The sequence below is a fragment of the Coloeus monedula genome (assembly GCF_965178545.1).
Source record: "Coloeus monedula genome assembly, chromosome: 4".
Lineage (NCBI taxonomy): Eukaryota > Metazoa > Chordata > Aves > Passeriformes > Corvidae > Coloeus > Coloeus monedula.
In genome coordinates this window covers 14,619,354-14,638,261 of record NC_138784.1, presented here as the reverse complement: position 1 = coordinate 14,638,261, position 18,908 = coordinate 14,619,354, and the positions used below count along the sequence as shown (strand labels likewise).

The 18,908-nt window shown below is 41.1% G+C and overlaps 1 protein-coding gene across 1 annotated transcript in view; it reads right to left on the bottom strand.

Annotated features, from left to right (window-relative positions):
* IRAG2 (inositol 1,4,5-triphosphate receptor associated 2) overlaps positions 1-15,922 on the bottom strand; it is a gene marked incomplete at its 5' end in the record, with an annotated part of 34,987 nt that extends 19,065 nt beyond the window's left edge. Inside the window, 16 exons of the mRNA XM_082281161.1 lie at positions 958-1,121; positions 3,918-4,019; positions 4,283-4,396; positions 6,321-6,417; positions 6,504-6,568; positions 6,660-6,719; positions 8,555-8,611; positions 9,162-9,239; positions 10,310-10,360; positions 10,679-10,796; positions 11,932-12,090; positions 13,039-13,117; positions 13,197-13,273; positions 13,474-13,654; positions 14,442-14,552; positions 15,340-15,922. Of these exons, the coding sequence (XP_082137287.1) occupies positions 958-1,121; positions 3,918-4,019; positions 4,283-4,396; positions 6,321-6,417; positions 6,504-6,568; positions 6,660-6,719; positions 8,555-8,611; positions 9,162-9,239; positions 10,310-10,360; positions 10,679-10,796; positions 11,932-12,090; positions 13,039-13,117; positions 13,197-13,273; positions 13,474-13,654; positions 14,442-14,552; positions 15,340-15,922 (2,096 nt within the window). The remainder of the gene's footprint in view (positions 1-957; positions 1,122-3,917; positions 4,020-4,282; positions 4,397-6,320; positions 6,418-6,503; positions 6,569-6,659; positions 6,720-8,554; positions 8,612-9,161; positions 9,240-10,309; positions 10,361-10,678; positions 10,797-11,931; positions 12,091-13,038; positions 13,118-13,196; positions 13,274-13,473; positions 13,655-14,441; positions 14,553-15,339) is intronic.
* Between the last annotated feature and the right edge of the window lie 2,986 nt (positions 15,923-18,908).

The following is an 18,908-nucleotide window of genomic DNA, read 5'->3' as shown; positions in this document are numbered from 1 at the left end:
AAACCTTTGCCCATTTCCCCTCTAATTCACTTTCACTTTTTTTTTTTTTGGTTGCTATCATCACAAGCAATTTTGACACAGAGACAGCTTTAAGAAACCAAGCCATCAGTATTTTATCAGCTCTTTTACGAGCAGAGGGAGAGCACGTGGGAGGTGGTTCAGTGGAAGGTAAGTCAGCAAAAGTCAGTGTGGTACAACTGCTCTGCATCAGCTCTTGGGGCTGCCAGACCCTAGGGACATCCCAAATACAGGAATGGGGCTCTGAGCAACCTGGGATAGTGGAAGGTGTCCCTACACATGGCAGGGGCTTGGAACTGGATGATCTTTAAGGTCCTTTCCAGCCCAGGCCATTTTATGATCCTGTTTCTAAGACCACAACTCATAGAAAGAACCATATGCCAATAAAGTCACATTTTCATATTTAATGACAAGTCATTTAAGCTACACCCTTGGGGAATTGAGACATCATCTTCCCTGAGCCTAGCAACTGTATCCCAAAGCAAAAATACCTGCAGATATATTTTACAGCTCTCCTGCTTCACACAAACCCACCAGGTTTTTTTAATGGCTGCACCTGCTCAATAGGCAGTGCCCTCATGCTTTAACTTCTCAGTCTGTGGTCTCCCTGGTGTTTTCAAAGACACCTCCAAGACTGTACATCAGTTCAGACACAACCCTTAACTCCCACACAGTGTAGACGTTGTGCTAAAACCAGATCCACTCTCCAAAACAGAAGATCACTTCCTCTGTGTGAAAAATTCTTGAGAATTCAGTAGACTTTGCTCCACAACCCCCCCCAAAATAAAATACTAAACAGCTAAGCAACCAGTGAAAAACCCAAAAAAACCCCACAAAACAAAAAACCAAAACCAAGCAAAACCCAAACCCCACAAAAAAAAAAAAAAAAAAAAAAAAAAAAAAAAAAAAAAAAAAAAACACATGGCTTTGAAGGGGTACCTAGCAGAGAGCTCTTTCCTTAGGTGAAGCTGTTCTGTCTTGGTTCTCCTCAGGTTGCCTGCCATTCGAATAAAATCCTTGTCCAACGAATCCTTGCATTTTTCCAAGAGCTGGAGTTTCTGGATCCAAAGATGTCTTTTTTCTCCTAGCTCTTGCTTGAGAGCCTGTGGAATTTTGAAGTTGCCATGTGGTTAGAGGAGGAGCAGAGCCAGAGCCTCAATTTACATGGTGAGGATTGAGTTCCCTGCTGCAGCAATTAATATCATCACCTACATCCCACGCTGTCAGCAGTAAAGCTAAAACTCCACCAGCAAGGTGCCCAGACACAGCAACAAAACCTGTAGCTCATAAAAGGAAGTTTTAATAATGGCCATCTTGCAGGAAGCCCTAAAATTGATAATTAAGGCTTCTGTGGCCCTTTCCTCAAAGTACAACTAAGTCTACTGGTACCAAATTGAGTTCGTATTACAACAAAATAAATGAAATAACCAAGAACCAATAAAATCATATTTCAGTTTGTCGTACATGCCTAGCAGATGATCTTTTCCAGGGATGATCCCCATAACACAGGCTTGTAGATTTACCTCTGGTTTGTAGGAAGAAAAAGGGGAAAAGGGTAAAAATTAAATATTAGGTAAAACTGAGCCCTCTATTTCTCTGAACAGTGACTTTGAGTATAAAGTACTGAGGAGAAGAATCCAGTGCTCTCTCTCTGACCTTGCTCAACTGAACACATGAAAGAGTGTCCTCAGCTTTTAAAGAATGCTTAATGAGAGTCAAACAGAGGTCAGGAAAGAATGAAGTTTATATTCCTGGGATTTTGCAACAATTCTAAGGGGAAAACAACAATCTTACAAATACAGGCCACGTTATCTGCTTGCAAGTTGGAGTCAGATGTTCATGAGATTAAAAAAAAAAAAAAGAGCACATCAAGTATCATGCTTTAAAAAAAAAAAACAAAAAAACCAACCCAAAAGCGGTTTTTGCTGATAGGTTTCCTAGGATGACATGGGATGTGACCATGTGCAACTGCCCACATCCTGAGGATCTGCTTCTCAGCCAAGGCAGGCAGCACTCACTAGTAGAAATACCATGATTTTGACACTTAAGTGGTATAGGCTTATCAGGGCACGTGTGCCAGTCTTATCTGCCAGTAGAAGGGTGAAAAATATTTTGCTGTCGCTGTCTATATCTACTTAAATATGTGTATATATGCACAAAAACATAAGCACATTTCAAATGCACTTTAATGCCTAATATCCTTTAGACATACTTGGAAATACTAAAGCCCAATAAAACATGGCCACAATGTATTTCACAGGAAATGGTGGGAAAGGCTTCTAGTGACAACTTTTGTTGTCAAACATTAAATCTTGGACCATGTGCTTCCTCTAAGGCTGGAAGAAGCTACTTTGAATCTCTTTTTTATTGGATCCACTGTTGTTCAGCTCCGTGCACAAAATTTCACACATCTGGCTTCTTCTGTCTAGTTGAAGATAATTTTTGACATGAAGTCACTTCTCATCCCCCACCAAATAAAAGGATGAGACCTTTTATTTTTAAAGGATTTTGTTCTTTCTTGATCCTCTGTTAGCTCAGTTTCCAAATGCATCACTCTTTAGCAGCCGGAATAGGATTCACTTGCCACAATCAACTCCAACCCCCACACTGAAAGTTTTGTAGCTTCACATGTTTAACAGGAATATGATCCCAACGTGAAAGTAACTTCACAAGCATTTTTCAGCTCTGACAGCTTTGAAGGAGGAGGTTTCCAGTCAAGATCAAAAAGCTACAGCAATTCATGAGCCAGCAGTTTCCTTGAGTCTACCCAAAGTCACATCTGGGTGAAGATACTGAGATGATTGCACCTTCTCTAAGAGGAAGGTTTCAGGATTTACCTAAAGAAAAATTATTAACAAACCTGGCTCCTGGACTGGATGGCTCCCAGTGATTGCTGCAGCCCTGCCCAGGAGACATTAAGAGGCCCAGCTACACCATTCTGCAGCACCAGAAGAAAAGAGAAGGGCAGTTTCCTGCCCAAAGAACCAACAACTGCAAGCAGCACATCCCCTGGTGGCACCTGCTGTCACCCAAGGGAGATGGATTGAGGGGTTTGACATCCATTAGGGAGCTGAAAAACAGCATTAATGTACAGCTTGGGGCTGTTCGAGCATTCCTAACAACAGATCAGCAGGAAGAAACAGGTTAGAGAAAAAGCCACGTCCAATAAGATGGAAATTTCAGAAACTGTGCTGTTACAGGGGAGAGGAGGAAGGAACAAGAGTGTTTAGTTGTGTCCACAGGCACCTGCTACTACATGGGGAAGATATTTCTACCAGTACCTTGAGCAAAAGTCCTTACTTGCAAGCCTCACAAGAGGAATGAGGAACAGGAGAAGTGCATTATGCAAGATTAAATTGTAAAAAAAAGGTTTTGTTGAAAGTTTTCCTGTGGAATATACCCAGTAAAAGCAGAACTCTTTGCCTTTCACAACAAAATAAACCCTGTGAAGGTTTTGATCTGGAAATTTGGTTATAAAGCCTCATCACTCCTCTTGATGGTGAGACCATCCAGTGCCATCACCAAATTCAGAGCATGGGGGAAGTGGGTTCAAGGCACACGAACAGGCAGTGGGCAGAAAAGCTTCATTGTTCACAGGACACTGTGTTGCCACTGACCTCATTTTCCTCTGCTAATTGACCTGCTCCATCTGCCCTTTCCTTCAAGCAGTTTGAACACAGGGAGCTCTTGCCCAAGACAAGCCAGCAAGAGCACAGCATGTAAGTGATCATCCTTTTCCTCAAAAAAACCCAGTCAAAAATATTTCTCTCCACTTCTGACCCACAAACAGACTCTGATCTCCAGTAATTAGCATACACAGCATGCAGCAGCAAGATACCCACCTGGAGTTTTTGCACAGCCCCACCATTTCACTTAAGGCTTCAGAGAAAGTTACTCACCACAAGTTTTCTTTCCCAGGCTTCTTGCATGTCCTCATCAGGGTCTTTTACCCATTCTAATGAAGCCGTGACAAGCTCCTCTGCTTCAGAGGCTTCCTCTTGCTGAAAACAAAATAAACCTCAAAACAACTCCCCCCAAACTCTGGCATTTGTAGTGCTCATCCAGAACAACTCTGCCCAGAATTACCCAGGATATAAGTTAGAGTAGGTGCCAAGTGATATTGTTAAACTCTGCCCCCCTCTACTCTCAAACTATTCTTATTTTTTCAAAAGGAGCAAACAATCTGATTATCAGTGCCTGGAAAATTCCCAGTTAAATTGCTGATCAAAACAACATCGTTATCCATGTAAGCTTTGCCACTGACCAGGTTTTGCATGATAGTCTTGAATTTTTCTCCTGCATATTCAGGCCCCTGAAGCAAAAGCAGCACTTCACGGTCCAGTGTTTCATCCAGGGACGTCCATTCAGTCCTGAGAATCTTTGAAGAGATGGAAGACCCAGCTAGTTTATTTTGACATCCCCTTATTAGAAACCAGCATCAGTGACATTTAGACTTTCCTAAAGTACCCCTGCTCTGTATTACCAGAAGGTCAGTGCTACTGAAACTTCAGGCTTGGAAAAGCTTTGTCAAACTCATCACATCAATGGGGACTCAAAAAACCAAAAACAAACAAACAAACAAAAAAAAGGCAAGCCAGCCAAGCTGCTGAGTGATCCAGTGTAAATATTCATGTCGGGGTAGGCAAGAGGAAGTCAGTAATTAGTTATCTTGATTCTGAAGAGGCTTTACCAAGTGATGAATAAGCAGAGCCCTTCCTTGCTTTACAGGTGTCTCGGTGGAATCGTGTCTCACTGCAGCGTTTGAAGGGCAAACAGTGACTCACTGGAGCTCTGGGGAGCTGCAATTTGGGATGATACCTTAACTCTTCAAAGCTGCCTAGCCAAGCCTACCTCTCCTTCCCCGGCCTGAAGTTTTAGTCCATTTGTACATTTTTCTGGTTGTTGTTACAAATGTGAACTCTGCAAATGCACCTCGTACAAAAATAAGCAGCAATTGCTTAGCAGCATCTCTCTGCTGTCAGCTGTGCTGTACAGCTTGTATCTGAGGGGAAAACAGCACACAGAGAAGGATGAGACTCCATGGATTGTCTAAGGAAATGGCAACAGGATAGCTCAGTTTAAAATCAGAGCCAAAGGCATAATTGTAGCAGGATGCTCCACCTAAACTGGGGTAAAACGGCTTCAGCAATACCCTACCTGCAAAAATTATCAGTGGTGGATAGAGAAGGGGAATCATGTTGCTGTTGGCATTGGAGAATGCCAAGACCAGCCTGATCCCTCGACCCCAAAATGAAAAGTTCTGAGGATGTGAGGAACACTGTTTCCTGACAGAAACTGGCAGGAAGTGGCAAGGTAAAGCTCCTGACAAGGGAACCAACTGAGCTGGCACAGCTGGCCTGGAAAGGTCTGACAGTTGATCACTTTATACCATAAAAGCCCAGTCCCACTTTTTAAAGTCAGGGGCTTCTGACACACCCCTTCAATCAAGGTGTGTGTGGAGATCCCTCCCTCAAGTGGGGACACCCCTCAAAGTTACTCCTCAAAGCTGAACAGAAGATTTGCCCATGGTCATCAACATGGGTGAGTAACAACAAACTCTATTGAATAATTATTAAGCTAGCTTTGAAATTATTGATTTAATAGCTAGTGCACTGTACAAGTAGTTATAAGTAAATAATTCTGATTGAAGTCTTTTAGTCTAATCATTATCCTCTATTTATATAAATAACCTATTTTATTCATTTAAATACATTTGGTTTACTGCCAGAGATGCTTATCAGAGTCCCTTAACAATACATTAGATGAAGACCCAACAACTTTATCAAGATGCTCACTCTAATGCTGAATTTCCTTTCTCACCACATTAGGCTTCAGAGAAAAAAGAAGTCTCCTCTTTCACAACTTAAAAAATCATTGTTCATGTCTGGTGTAGGCAGCACAAGAAGCAGACTGTCAGTTACCTTCTGCAGCATAAAAGCCTTTTTATATTGGAAAACTGATATCTTTTCCCATCAGTCTGTTCTTCTGCCAGCTAAACGCATGACCCAAGCTCCTCCAGATTTACTTTGAAGAGCAGAGGGGGGTTGGAACTGGATGATCTTTAAGGTTCTTTCCAAACTTGGCCATTCTAGGATACTATGAGCTAATTTTTTGTATCTATTCTTTGGGCTTTCTCCAAGGTGCTTGGGACGATATTGCAACTTTCTCATTCTGTGCTTACATGCTCGGATTAACAGCTTCAGATGCCAGAGTTATCTAATCATCTACAAGGAACAAGCTTTGTTATGCCTCTGCTGATTCAAGACAACTGCAAAGAGATTAATTTAAGGTTTAATTCATACCTCAGAAGACTGTGCAAGCTCCAGTTCACAGTGCAGTGAATTCATCCCTTCAGGAATATTGCTGTTAAATTTACACAACGGGAAACTCAACCCATTCCTGAAAGGGGCAGGAAAAAATTATGTGTCAGTCTTTTTTGGATTTCTGATGAGCCACCTTTCCTGGGATTTGGTCACAATACTCACGAGATCAGCTCTTGCTGCATGTGTTGGATGTTCTCCAGCAGTTTATTCTTTTCAGCCCGCAGTGTCTAAAACATCCGTGGGGTTTCGTCAGAGGCTGACTTTGCCATGCAGGATCAGCACAGGCCCTCCCTCACACAGCCCAAACCAAACCCATACCTCTATTATTGAGGAACACTCCACAATGGTTAACTTGAGTTCCTTGATATTCTGCTCCTTCTGCAGAGATTATGGAGGAAAAAAAACAACAAAAAAATTATATTCGATCCTCCATCACAGCAGTGAGAGGTATGATTTAGCTTGAGCAGCAATCTGATTATGACATAAAAATAGTTGTGAATTTAAAAGAATACAGTGAGTTACCATGCATATTAACTAATAAAAAGCACTCAGATGATCTTTTCTACCTAACTGCTGGAATTAAGGAGATGAACCCTCATTTCCATGTGCTGTACTTTAATTTATTACTTACCTGGTTTCAGGTCCAACAAATTAAGTTTGACAGCAGCACTCTAGTTTTAGCTTAAAACATGATCTATATTATATTCCAGCATGAGTTTTAATCCCAACTGACCCTGAGAACAAGTTGCAATATTCCAAGTTTACTGTAATTGTTTTTTATTATTAGAGTGTAGCACTCCATAGATTAAACATGACCTAACAGAAGGGCTGAAAAAGAGTCAGCCCTCATGGTAGGAATGAGGAATTGGTAGAAGAACCTTTCTTAGCAACTAGCAATGAGCTCCAGTCAGGTTATGCCATTCAAATAAAAGGCACTGCATAGGCAGCAGAGAATTTATAAGAGAAAACAGGAAATTCGAGTAGGAGCTCCTGTCCTCTCACACCTTTATGAGTTCTTCCTACTCTCTCTTTAAAAATCATTGAGGTTTTTGAAAGAGATGAAGTGCACAGAAAACTAAGCAGGAAAAGTGAGGTTTTAGAACCAGATTATCCTAATGCCAACAAGTAAAGCCAGTTTTCCACACCAGTTTCTTCAAAATTACACCAACCGCACACATTTATCCACACGTAATTTAGCAGTCTACTTTCAGAATTCCCATTTAGTCAATAGACTAAGAGAGTCTTGTTGAAATAAAATGATACTACAGAGCTCACTAAAGCTTTGAATCATTCAACTACAAGAAAGTGAAAGGTACTTTAAAAAACCAAAAAAAGAATTTAATAAATTTGTACCCTTAAACTGCTTCTGGAAAAACAAACAACCAAACCAAAACTATTAAAACACTCAGCTACAAAGTTATCAGCTGAATCACACTGGAGTTCAGTTCTCTTTGTTACTATTTGAATTCAGCTGCAGCCACTTTGCAGGGAGCCCAATAATCAAATATTTTATCAGGAGATTTATACCATGTTCTGCTAAGTAGAAACTCCACTAGCATAGAAGGCTTTTTGCATTATTCATGAATCCAGAGAAAGCCAACATGTTTGTATAGTCTTATATCTTTGTGTTCTTGTCTATAATGCAAGAAATGTTCAGTCCTCAGCAAAGCCTAGGCAATTACACCTCTGTAATAAAAGGACAGATTTCCTTTTCCAGTGGGCTCCAAGCCACCATTTCTAATTTGACCAAACAATTTCAGTAAAAGTCATGAAGGGAAAGACCTTCTGTAGGTCCCTGCTGAAGGAAGTAGCCTTTAGAAATTTCTGGACATTTTGTCTGAAGTTTGCAATTTTGTTTTAATAGGTTGTGATTTAAAAAAAAAAAAAAAAAAAAAAAAAGCAAGTAAAATCCTGAAACCTTTAATTATGCTGACTCATAACCAGGTCCTAAAGTAGAGCTCGCCTACTTTGAAGCCATTTATAGGATCAGGTTCTGCAGTGTGAAAAGAGTAGAAATAAGAGTGCCACAGTGAATACTACTGCCTTGCCTTTTTACAAATCATCCCATCAGTACAGACCAGGAACCTGGGCCAGTGGAAGCTGTCCCTGCCCATGGCAGGGGGTTGGAACAAGGTATCATTAAGGTCTCTTCCAACCCCAACTATTCTGTGATTGTGTGGTTTTCAGTCAGTAATGAAGTAAAAGCAACTAACCTGGATCAGGGTTGCCTCTTTATTCAGCACAGTGCTCTCATAGATATGGGCTTGGATCTGAAGAACGAAAAGACCAAAAGTAAACCCAGCCATCAGTACAGACTATAATAAAAGTCTGTTCCTACTTGCTATTAGGAAGGGAAAAAGAGTATCAATGTTCCTTGCTTAGAAAAATCAACTTTTTCTTTGAGTACCTTGTGTGGTATTTGTTTCAAAGTATGAGTCTTTTATCCAAAGAATGAACGCATTCTCAGCTTTCAGACACCTTTGTTTCCTCTCATCTGTCCAGGCCAATATTTCCAGCAACATCTCCCAAAGCATGACCTTAATGTATTTTCTTGAATAGTGAGGGAAGGGTATCCAAAAAAAGCTTAACTTGGAGGAAAAGACAAAACTTTGGACTGTTTCTATCAGCCCAGGTTTTAGCCTCCAGACAGCAATTTCCTTACTGAAAGCTGTCACACTATCCAAGCTACTATTGCACTACAGGCCTTCAGTGTAGAGAGGTTCATGGCTGTCTGCCTTCCAGCAGCAGAAATTCCCCCTTCACTAGACCCAAATGAAATACAGGTTGACTTTTTATTCCTCCCAGCTTCAAAATGCTTACTTGAAGTTGTGCTGCATTTTTAGACAGCTCCAAAATCTTCTTTTGCAGCCCATCGGTGTCCATGCTGTTCCTAATAATCTAAACAAGACAGAGAGTGTTTAGGCACAGCTGAATGGATTGACAGCTTCTCCTTGAAGAAACCAGGAAAAAATGACATCTCCACCCCCAAGCTGCTGCCTACTCTCGAGCACTACCAGCATTTTTGCACATACATTGCATGTGTTTGCCCCACCAAAACTGCTTCTGCTCCTTTTCCCACCCAGAGCACTGGTAAAAGAGAAAACCCCTCAAAATGTGATTTATAACCACTGCCAGACCTCAAAAGCTAAAGAAAATGCCCTGCAGCATTGTTTTCAGAAAGATGTGGTTTAATAACTATTTGGACTAAGGAGCTTTGCAGAAAGATTGATCTTAAGGTGCTTCTTTTCATTACTATGTTGGATTTAACCTGTTTCTCCATTTCCCCCGAATAGTCCGAAATGCATTAGGTAAGCAAGCATTAAAATGTTTTATCACCTGATAAAAACTGGTTTATAAAATATTTGCTCTAATGAAGAAAAAAAAAAGTAAGAATGAACAGGTTTCCTCTGAATGAAAAAAACAAGCCTAGGGATACACTGCTAATGCAGCTGCATTCCCTAAAAACCTCCTGTACGTCCTTGGTCAGTGTCAATGGAGCCATCTGTGAGTGGAGACCCCACTCACTGCATTTTTTTTTTTTCTACATATTTTAATGTTACAGCTCTATACAAGGTTTCTTCTTTGTATCTTAAGGGAGGAAAACAGAAGTGAATATGAAATGAAGTGCTGGATAGAGATTGTTTCAATATAGATTTTGCGTATTTATAGCTGTGGGAACCAGAAATACATGGAATTTGCCTATAAATCTTGGAAAAAAGGTGGTGGTGGGAGAGAAGTAGCTTGTCCCTATGCTTCCCTAACCTCATATCCTTACTTATCCAGCAAGTGGAAAATCTGAAGCACAGCACAACCTCAAGATGCAAAGTTTTATGACAAATCATCCTTTAAAAATGTTACATATTTTGATAACCTAATTAGCATGCCAGTTTTCAAAGTCTGACAAACATTTAGTTTCTTAATGGCATTTTAGCTAGGCAAGAGCACATCAAATCATGACTTTATTTTACCTCTTCCTGGAGAGAAGTAACTTTGATGTTGAGAGACTGATTTTCTTTTTCCTGATCAAGTTTATGAGGGAAAAAAAAAAAGGAAAAGAAATAATAGAGAAAAACAAAATAGTTGGTTTTAGCATGTCAAATTCAAAAGGAATTCAAAAAGGAACAGAGCACAAACACATCCAGAGCTGTGGTGTTGAATCCCTTTGTTTCAGAGAGCACACAGTAAGGGGACAGCTGAGGCTGGTGCAGCTCATGAACCCTCACTGAAGGTACAGAGAAGGTCTTACTTCTGATTTTTAACAGCCTGAGCGGCCACAGCACTGTTACAGCAAGGTGTGAGGTGCTGTACCAGGCAAACCAAGAAGGAAGAGCACCTACAAGCTGTTTGTTCTGCCAGAGAATCTGCTCTCTCTTCTCTTCTGACAGGTTCAGGTTGTTTCTTGCTTCCTCTAGTTCTTCTTCCAGTGATTTGGCTTTCAACACAGAGTGTTGGATGCTGCACAGGGGGAAGCAAATTCAGAGAAACTTTAGCCAGTTAATGCTGGTTGTCTAGATAGGCTGGAAATAGAATATTTTTAGAAGCCACCAAGGACTTATTTTTTGGCATAGAGACTTAACAGAAGAACAACAATCAAGTTTAAGCCCATCATTTCTGCCCAAGAAGCAAAGGCTCATGGTTCTACTTCCTATTTATCACCCCCTTCCACTCTTACAGTGAGGGATGAAACCCCAGGCAAGCAAAGCCATGTTTAATACATTAAAATTTTAGCTTGTTACAGTTAAATGCATCAGGTAACCTGAGCACAAGCTCATCTTTACAACACTTCACAGTTTACAGTTGGAGAAACCATTTCAATTCAGTTTTCTGGGATAAACTCTGCACCATTTTCTTACCCTGATCTGATAAACCCCAAATCATGTGTATTAAAGTCACAATATGCCCTTTTCCAAGCTAACTCTATCCTGCAGAGCATCCCAGAGCAGGTGGTCCCACAGAAGGGCACATGTCCCATGCCAGCTACCCTGCACAACTCTTGCCTTAATCTCCCCCAAAAATCCTGGGAGCGGTTTGGCAGTGGACCAAGCCATATCACAGTGTAATTAATTAGGCCAGATGAACACAATGAAAAATAGGCTTGTACTTGTGGCATTGATATGTCCCCAGGCTACAGAAACACTGAACAAGTGACACAACTCACCTCTGTCCTGCAAATGAGTAGCAAAACAGCTCTCAGACACTCATTTCCCCTCTGCTTGGCAACAAGAGTGTGGTCTAGGACTGGAAGCCTTCCAGTGCTTGGCTGTTCTCTTGGTAATACTAAGCCTTTTTTTTCCCCTTTTCTTTCCTTTTTTTTGGTTGTTACTTTGTTGGTTTGTTTTACCCTGAGATTTTTCCCTGTGTGTACCCACACCACCACATGCTGCAGAAACCTGGCTCTGAGATGAATGATTTTCTGAGAACCAGGAGGGACAGAGCAGAACAATCAGACAAGAGGGCTAAACCTTACAGATATTACATAAAGTCAAGAAAGCCACTGTGGTGAAGAACTGGTGAGGAGAAAAGCATGAAAGCAAGGCTGGAAGAACACAGCTCTGCCCATGGCAGGCCTGGTGCCATCAGGGTCCCCCACCTTTTTAATTGTTGATGTAGATGCTCATTATCTGCCAGGAGCTTGTTGTTGGTCTCATCCACAGCTTCCAGAGTGAGCTTCAGCTTGTTGTTCTCTTCCTGAAGCTTCTGGTTGTTGTACTGCAGGTCCGCAACACAGGCTATCAAGTCAGAGGTCTCCCTGTCCCAGTAAGAAAGCCAGGAAAGGTGATTTGATCTACTGCAGACTTTTAAAACATCCTAATGCACAGATCAGAGGCCAGAGGAGAACCCACAGAGGACTTGTGATGCTGCAGTGTCCAGTCATTTGCTCTGCACAGAGGTCGTGGAGCATCTTCAGGTCAGTTCTCCAGTTTTATGGACACCAAGAACAGTTTTGGTTTTAAGCGCTTTTTCTGCTCCCTACAGCTGAAGTTTTCTGCCAGACAAGTGCCATAGCTGGATGTCTGTACCAAAATGCCTTAAACTAATCACCTCTTGGGCCACTAACGATGCTTCTGTATTCACTCTGCAATTTCTGGATCCTTTCTTTTCCCCAAGCCATCCCCCACTTATGCTTTCAACCAAAACTTGAATGAGGATCACTCTTCTGAGATCCTGAGAAATTATAGGGAAGCATTACAGAGCAGATCTTGGATTTCTGACTATGCATGAATTGCAAATGAAACTTCTCCTCTTTGTTAAGTGCTTTGCTATTAACAGAGTCCAAGTCATAGACATAACTGCTATTACTACGATAAACCCAACAAGCTCTCTATCGTAAGAAAAACAGCCCCAAACAAAACCAAGATCAGATTTTTCAGGGCATAATGTCTTATTGTCAGACAACTAAGAACTTGGTGGAGGGAAGGAACCAGTTTAAACAGGGAAACACATGGCAAATCTCTGACCACAGGGAATTAAAAAGGCAAATGGACACAGAAGCACCAAGCTCTCAGTAGGAAAATTACTGGTGTGTTTTTAAGTCTGAGCAGAAGCTGTGAGGAAGAAGGTGACAGCATCAAGAGCTCCTGCAGACTGAGGTGAACGTTCAACTCTGCCAGGATAGTGTTCCAAAACAGAGGTTCTAGGAACTTCTGTGAGTAATTCAATACTACATTCTGAGAAGGAATTGCTTAAGTGGACTTACATGTCTCCTTTAGACACATCACCCCCAAAGGCCTCCAGGCTTCCTGATGTAACATTCATCCGGACGTGTGTCTTTTTGGCTGAAAGAGGTGGGGGTTTTGGTTATAAAGCAAGAAAGTGGAGCTTTCCTGAACAGAAACAGAGGAAAACATCATGCACCTTCAGAGATGTTTCTAGGTACTTGAAATTCCAGGTCCTCCATGCTTGCTGATGATTCTTCAGTAGCACCTTCTTCCCTGAAAGAAGGGAGCATCAAGGGTCACAAAATCAGCAGGACACTGGGCTGCTTACCAGCTTTGTAACACAAAACTTCAGCCAAACCCAATACTGTGGACATGGTGCCCCAATAACACCTTCTTTCCAGAGTCACAGGGGAAGTTTATACCTCCTGTTTTCACAGAAGCATTATGAGAGAAATTTATTAAAATGCTGTTACCATTTCCTCTTACGGTCTTCGATCCACTCTCCCATAATGGCCTGATATGTTTCCAGGTCCATGGAGATATCTTTGTGCTCTGGGTCAAGCATGTTGCACAGCTCCTCAAGACCACTGTCCTCTGATCCCCGACTGGTTGTATGTCTCAAATAATCAACTATTTTGGACACTGCCACTTTTCCTAAAGCAGAAACAGGGGTCAGGCTCCAAAGCCAGGCAAGGCATTATAAAAAAAACTGTAAAAGGCCACGCTACTGAACTGCATTGCATCCATGTGCCCTCAAGAGTTGCAGACAAGCAACTGATCTCTGCAATTGTAGTGTGTCCTGGAAAAAAATGGTTTAGAGATCTTGTTTGTTGTATTGTAGGGTTTTTTTGGTGGTGGTGGTTTTTGGGTTATTTCTAGTACAGGAATGTAAAAATCCAGTTTACTAATTTTGTGGATTTCAGTTCAAGAGAAACAAAAGTTGACACACAATACTAATCCTTGCTCTCAGGGCCAGGCTGGATGGGGCTCTGAGCAACCCAGGGCAGGGGAAGGTGTCCCTGCCCATGGCAGGGGCTTGGAACAAGATGATCTTTAAAGTCCCTTCCAACCCAAACCATTCCATGATTCTACCATGTTTGAGCTGGAACTGGGAGAAATTGTCTCTTGCTCTGAAGTGTCCCAAGTTTCTAACAGCATGAAGGCTGAAAGAAAGAAACAGTCATTTGCAGTGAGGGTAATTCCTAGAAACATGTTGCTCCTCTATTTCTCCTGAACTAAAACACTGCAAAGAAGAGCAGGGGAAGGGTCAGGCACCATGCAAAAGAGGCACAGACTCTTATACTTCTATTCTGCCTCTGCCACAACAGAGGCACCTAAGCATGTCAGAGACTGGCATCTCTCAGGAATCATAACACGATCTGAACCTTGGAAATCTGTTGAGAGGAGACCAAAAGAAAGCACTGAAAAATCCCTGGCAAACCTGTGTGATGGATGTCGCATGCACAGAAGATGGTGGTCAGCAGGTCCTCTTCACAGATCAAGCTCACATCATACATGTTGTCAGCTTTGTAGGCCAGTGTCTGCCTCCCTCCTGCGAAGAATAAATCTGTTATTGCCCATTTTTATTTGTTCATGATAACTTTCATTCCAGACGATTGAAACATCAAAACCAACTAAGCAGCTTCCCCTCTAATAAAACTAGAGCTTTTACTGCCAAATAACAACAGGAACTGGCCATAACTTGAGCCTCTGAGCTGGAAATTACTTCATGCATCTACTTTTACACATGCATTTTTGGAAAAACTTTTTTATTCTTTCACCTGGAGTAAACATATGAAACAGGACATTTTAAGAGGCCAGGTATTTCTTCCCTCCCCCTCCAGCTATATTGTAGAGAAATCATTATAGTTGAGTCAACTTGTTAAGAAAGTAGTCCCTAAAACAAACAAACAAAAAACCCACAAAACCCCCAAACTAAGAGCAACACCCAAATTCGTGTATCTTCTAGGTTAGTCTATATTAACAGCCAAATCATAGTTTAAATTAATAGCCAAATAAAATTTGGTTATAAAAACAAAGCTACTAGTAGTCTAAATCTTTTAAACGGTTAAAAATATCTCCATCTCTTAAACCAAAAGTTAATTACCAAATTAGAAAAAGTTTTTGCCTTATTAATTCCTTACTATTTACATTGACATTAATATTTTTTAGAGAAATCTTTGGAATTTCCTCAGCTCTTTTTGCAGTCTTATAAGATTTGAGTGCTACTAAAATGTGTTGCTACCAGTTTAAGTGGTAAATAAATGTTGTCTATGTAGGCTGAGTGTTCAGATGTGTAGGATTTTGAATCAGGGGATGTTTTTCTTCAGCATTTTTACCGCTTTCACTCGAAGGAAACATCTTCGGCACAGGAGGTTGGACCACAGCACTTTCTGGCTTTTTCTCAGATGTGAGGAAATATAAATTTGGACTTGATGTCAGATATTTCTGCTTGGACTGCACATTTTTAGGTTCAGCATTTGCTAAAGCACATGGTTTGTTCTGGGCATTGGCCTCCTTGGATCCAAAGCAGTATGGAGAAGAGCTCTCCATGGCATAGGGAGGCATCCACGGGCTGCTGGATCTCTCAGTGCTTTTAAGGATTGAGAAGGTGGTGTTTGCAGAGTAGGGGTCAGAGGTGGCCCCAAGACAAGGCGAGTTTGCAGAGAAAACACTGTCACTGTCAGGGCTGACCAAGGGTGAACAAGGACTCTCCTGATTTCTGCAGGTTCTCCCTTTCAGTATTTCTTCCAGGTTTTTTTTGGTATTGCTCTGTGGGCTGTCAAAGTTCCGGGACTGAAATTTTGGTATCTGCAAAGCTGGGTTGGAGACTTGGTCCATCATTTGGATGGATTTGATCTTCCTGCAGATGCTGTCGACTGGGTTGCGGTGCCGTTTCTTAGCTCCGCATTTCAAAGACATCATCAATTCCCTTCTCTTGCCAAATATCTGGAAAGAATAGGCACAAGATACAAGAGTCAGGGCAATCAGCACACACATATTTATGCCAATTTTTCCATTCAGCAGCCACCTTGGAGCTTTTGCATCCAGTGGTTTGAAAACCCTTGTTCCACTTACCAGCTGTGACAGAAACCTTTAGGCAGGACATTTTGTTGTCCAGGGAACTAGAAGTTTATGTGCATGCGGAAAAGTTAGAGAAGAAAGACATAAATACTTCCTGAAATATCACTGCTTATTCTTGAATGCCATAACCATGGCAGGGAGGTCAGGGGAACGAAAATAAACACTGAAGAACACCCTGCAAATTAGCAGAGGACATTTTAGATTAAAGCAAGTGCTTTAATTGTATTTGGGGAAGTGGGGAGGCAGGAAAAGTGAGGCCAACAAGAGTTTCAGCATTTCTGTGAGCCTACAAGAACAAAACCCCCAAAATCCAGTGTTTCTTCTGCTAATTAGCCACAGATGTCATGGTGCCACACTGGGAATTACACAAGAAACACATCCCACAGAGGAACCTCATCTTGTTTGTATTTTTATTATCTGTTCTCCCAGGCAACATTCAAAAAAGACATTTCCTACAAGATAAGCATGTCTCTGTGTGACTAAGGCATGGGAGGTTCATTTTGCCAGGATAAATCCACATTCCAAGTGAGGTTTCCGTGTCTACCCTGCACATTGCAACCACCTGAACCAATCAGCTGGGAGCTTTCAAGGGACAATGGGGACTCTGAGATTCTCAACCCACCAAAGCAGCATCTGCTAAAACATCAGCACCAAGAATGTTCACTGGGGGATGCCCTCAGCAGGCCTGGGACAGGCACCCACATCTTAGCTGAATCTTTGTCATTGGGAAGAAACAAGAGGCGAAACAATTCCAGTTGGAAGCAGCATTGAGATTATCAGGCTATATTATTAAATAATAATCACATACCAGATGAAGCTGGCTGAAGCTCCAAAGAATGAGATTTTAAGTGATTTTTTAGGTAGAAAAATTAATTCCTTTCCCCAAAACCAGCATCAGGCTTCACTAGTACTTAACACCTGCATAATATTTTGAAGCAAGGAATAAAATCATATATAAGTATTTATTAATCTAGATTGAAATAAACATAAATACTAAATACTTTATTTAAACTGGTTTATTACAAGCTGCCTGCATGGCAGCAACTTAGTTTTATATAAGCAGAGGCAAGGGCTCCAAGTTTATTTTTCTGATATTTCTATAAGTAGCAATATTTATGTTAATGAACACATCTCTAGCCACAGGAATACTTCAGGAAAACCACAATAAGGAAAAGCTCAGAACAATTTTAGAGAAGATACTACTTTTTAATTATGGCTGTCTTAAAAGATTTCATCCTCAAATAAATGGCAGGAAGTTGAAGCAATCTTCTATATTAGGATGCATTATTACAGATGTATTATCTTTAAAGAGATAGACAAATTAACTTTAAATTAAAATTTTTAAAACACCACAGTTAGATTTAAGACTGTTCTTAAAGTGCACAAGTGCCTTCAAGCAGATACAACTAAAACTCTATTAAAGGGTATTTCACCAGTAAAAAAAATAACCGAACAACAAAAAAACAGCCCAAGAGCTTATACTTACACTAGCATGTGGAAAAATAACTTCTCTTCCCTCTCTGAGGGAGCCAGCACAGCCATTTTATCTGTTCCTCTGAGGAGCAGTAGCTGACTGAACTTCAGTGTTCAAATGAGCGAGGGCTCATCTGCTGGAAAATCAGCTTTACAAGGTACAACTGCTGCCACTCAGCCCTCAGCTGAGAGGGACCACCAGCTGCAACCAGGTTCTAATCTAGCATCAGGCTCCAGCTTTCTGGCCTTTTTACTTTCTTTTTTCCTCACATCTCTCCTACAACTGTTAAATTAATTGCCTGGGAATTCAGTGCAACTTGAAGTCTCCCTGCTCTTCTACTTGTTTTTTAAAACAGCAAGGAACATTGTGATATAGGTTATTGTTGTGTCAAAACTTTGGTTCCTGGGATGTTTCTCACTTCTATTAGCAGTTCTTTTCTGCTTTTCACACCTACAGCAATATTTCAGGCAGGAGCAGATCTCTCCTAATTTCTGACAGTTAGAACAGGGAATCCAGGAACTGTATGAATTTCATCACTCTCACCACTTTTGAAAGGAAGGAAGTGTTGAAGTCTCTTGAGCTGATAGTGTATTAAATAGTCTCTGTGTTAACTCTCTGCTCTTGGTTCTGTGAAAAAAAAAAGAAAAGGAGTATCTTGTCATTAGGACCCTTAACTAATTCTTCTTTTTTTGTGTTATATTATCAAGACATGTGCAGTAGGGCCTGTCTATCCAAAGAACTCTACGGCTCCCGCTAAAGTCCCTTGTAAATGTCTATGCTTAGATGGCCACATCTCCTTTCCAGCCTGCAAACTGGAGAAAATTGGTTTTCAGCTGGTCTTTTCACCTGGTGTTTGCCCCAGACTTGTCCATTGCTGGAAAAAAAAATGGTTGTACCATCCCATAGCTTACTGAACTTCAGAAGTAACACCTCTTTCTGAGATGTTTACACCTTCCAAAAGTTTGTGGATTTCCACTCTTTCCTGATGCTTTCAAACATCCCTCACCCCACATAATATATTTAAATTTTACTTATAATTATCCCCTTCACAAACACACTTGTGAGAAAAGCAGAGCCTGGACCTGGTTGCAGCACCGGTCATACATTAGTCCTCAACAAAGTCCCTGTTACCTCTCTTGTGTGAGGCATTTACAAGATCTCTAACAGACTGGATGGATTTTCTATACCTTGTTCTCTTCCTCAAGCAGGTTTTAGCACAGTTCTTCTCATACAGTCTAGAGAAAAGACAAAAAGCTTCTCCAGCAGATCTGCAGTGCTTGAAACACACCCACATTCAGACATTGAAGTGCTGAATGTGCAACAGAATAGTTCAATAAATTTGGGCCAGCG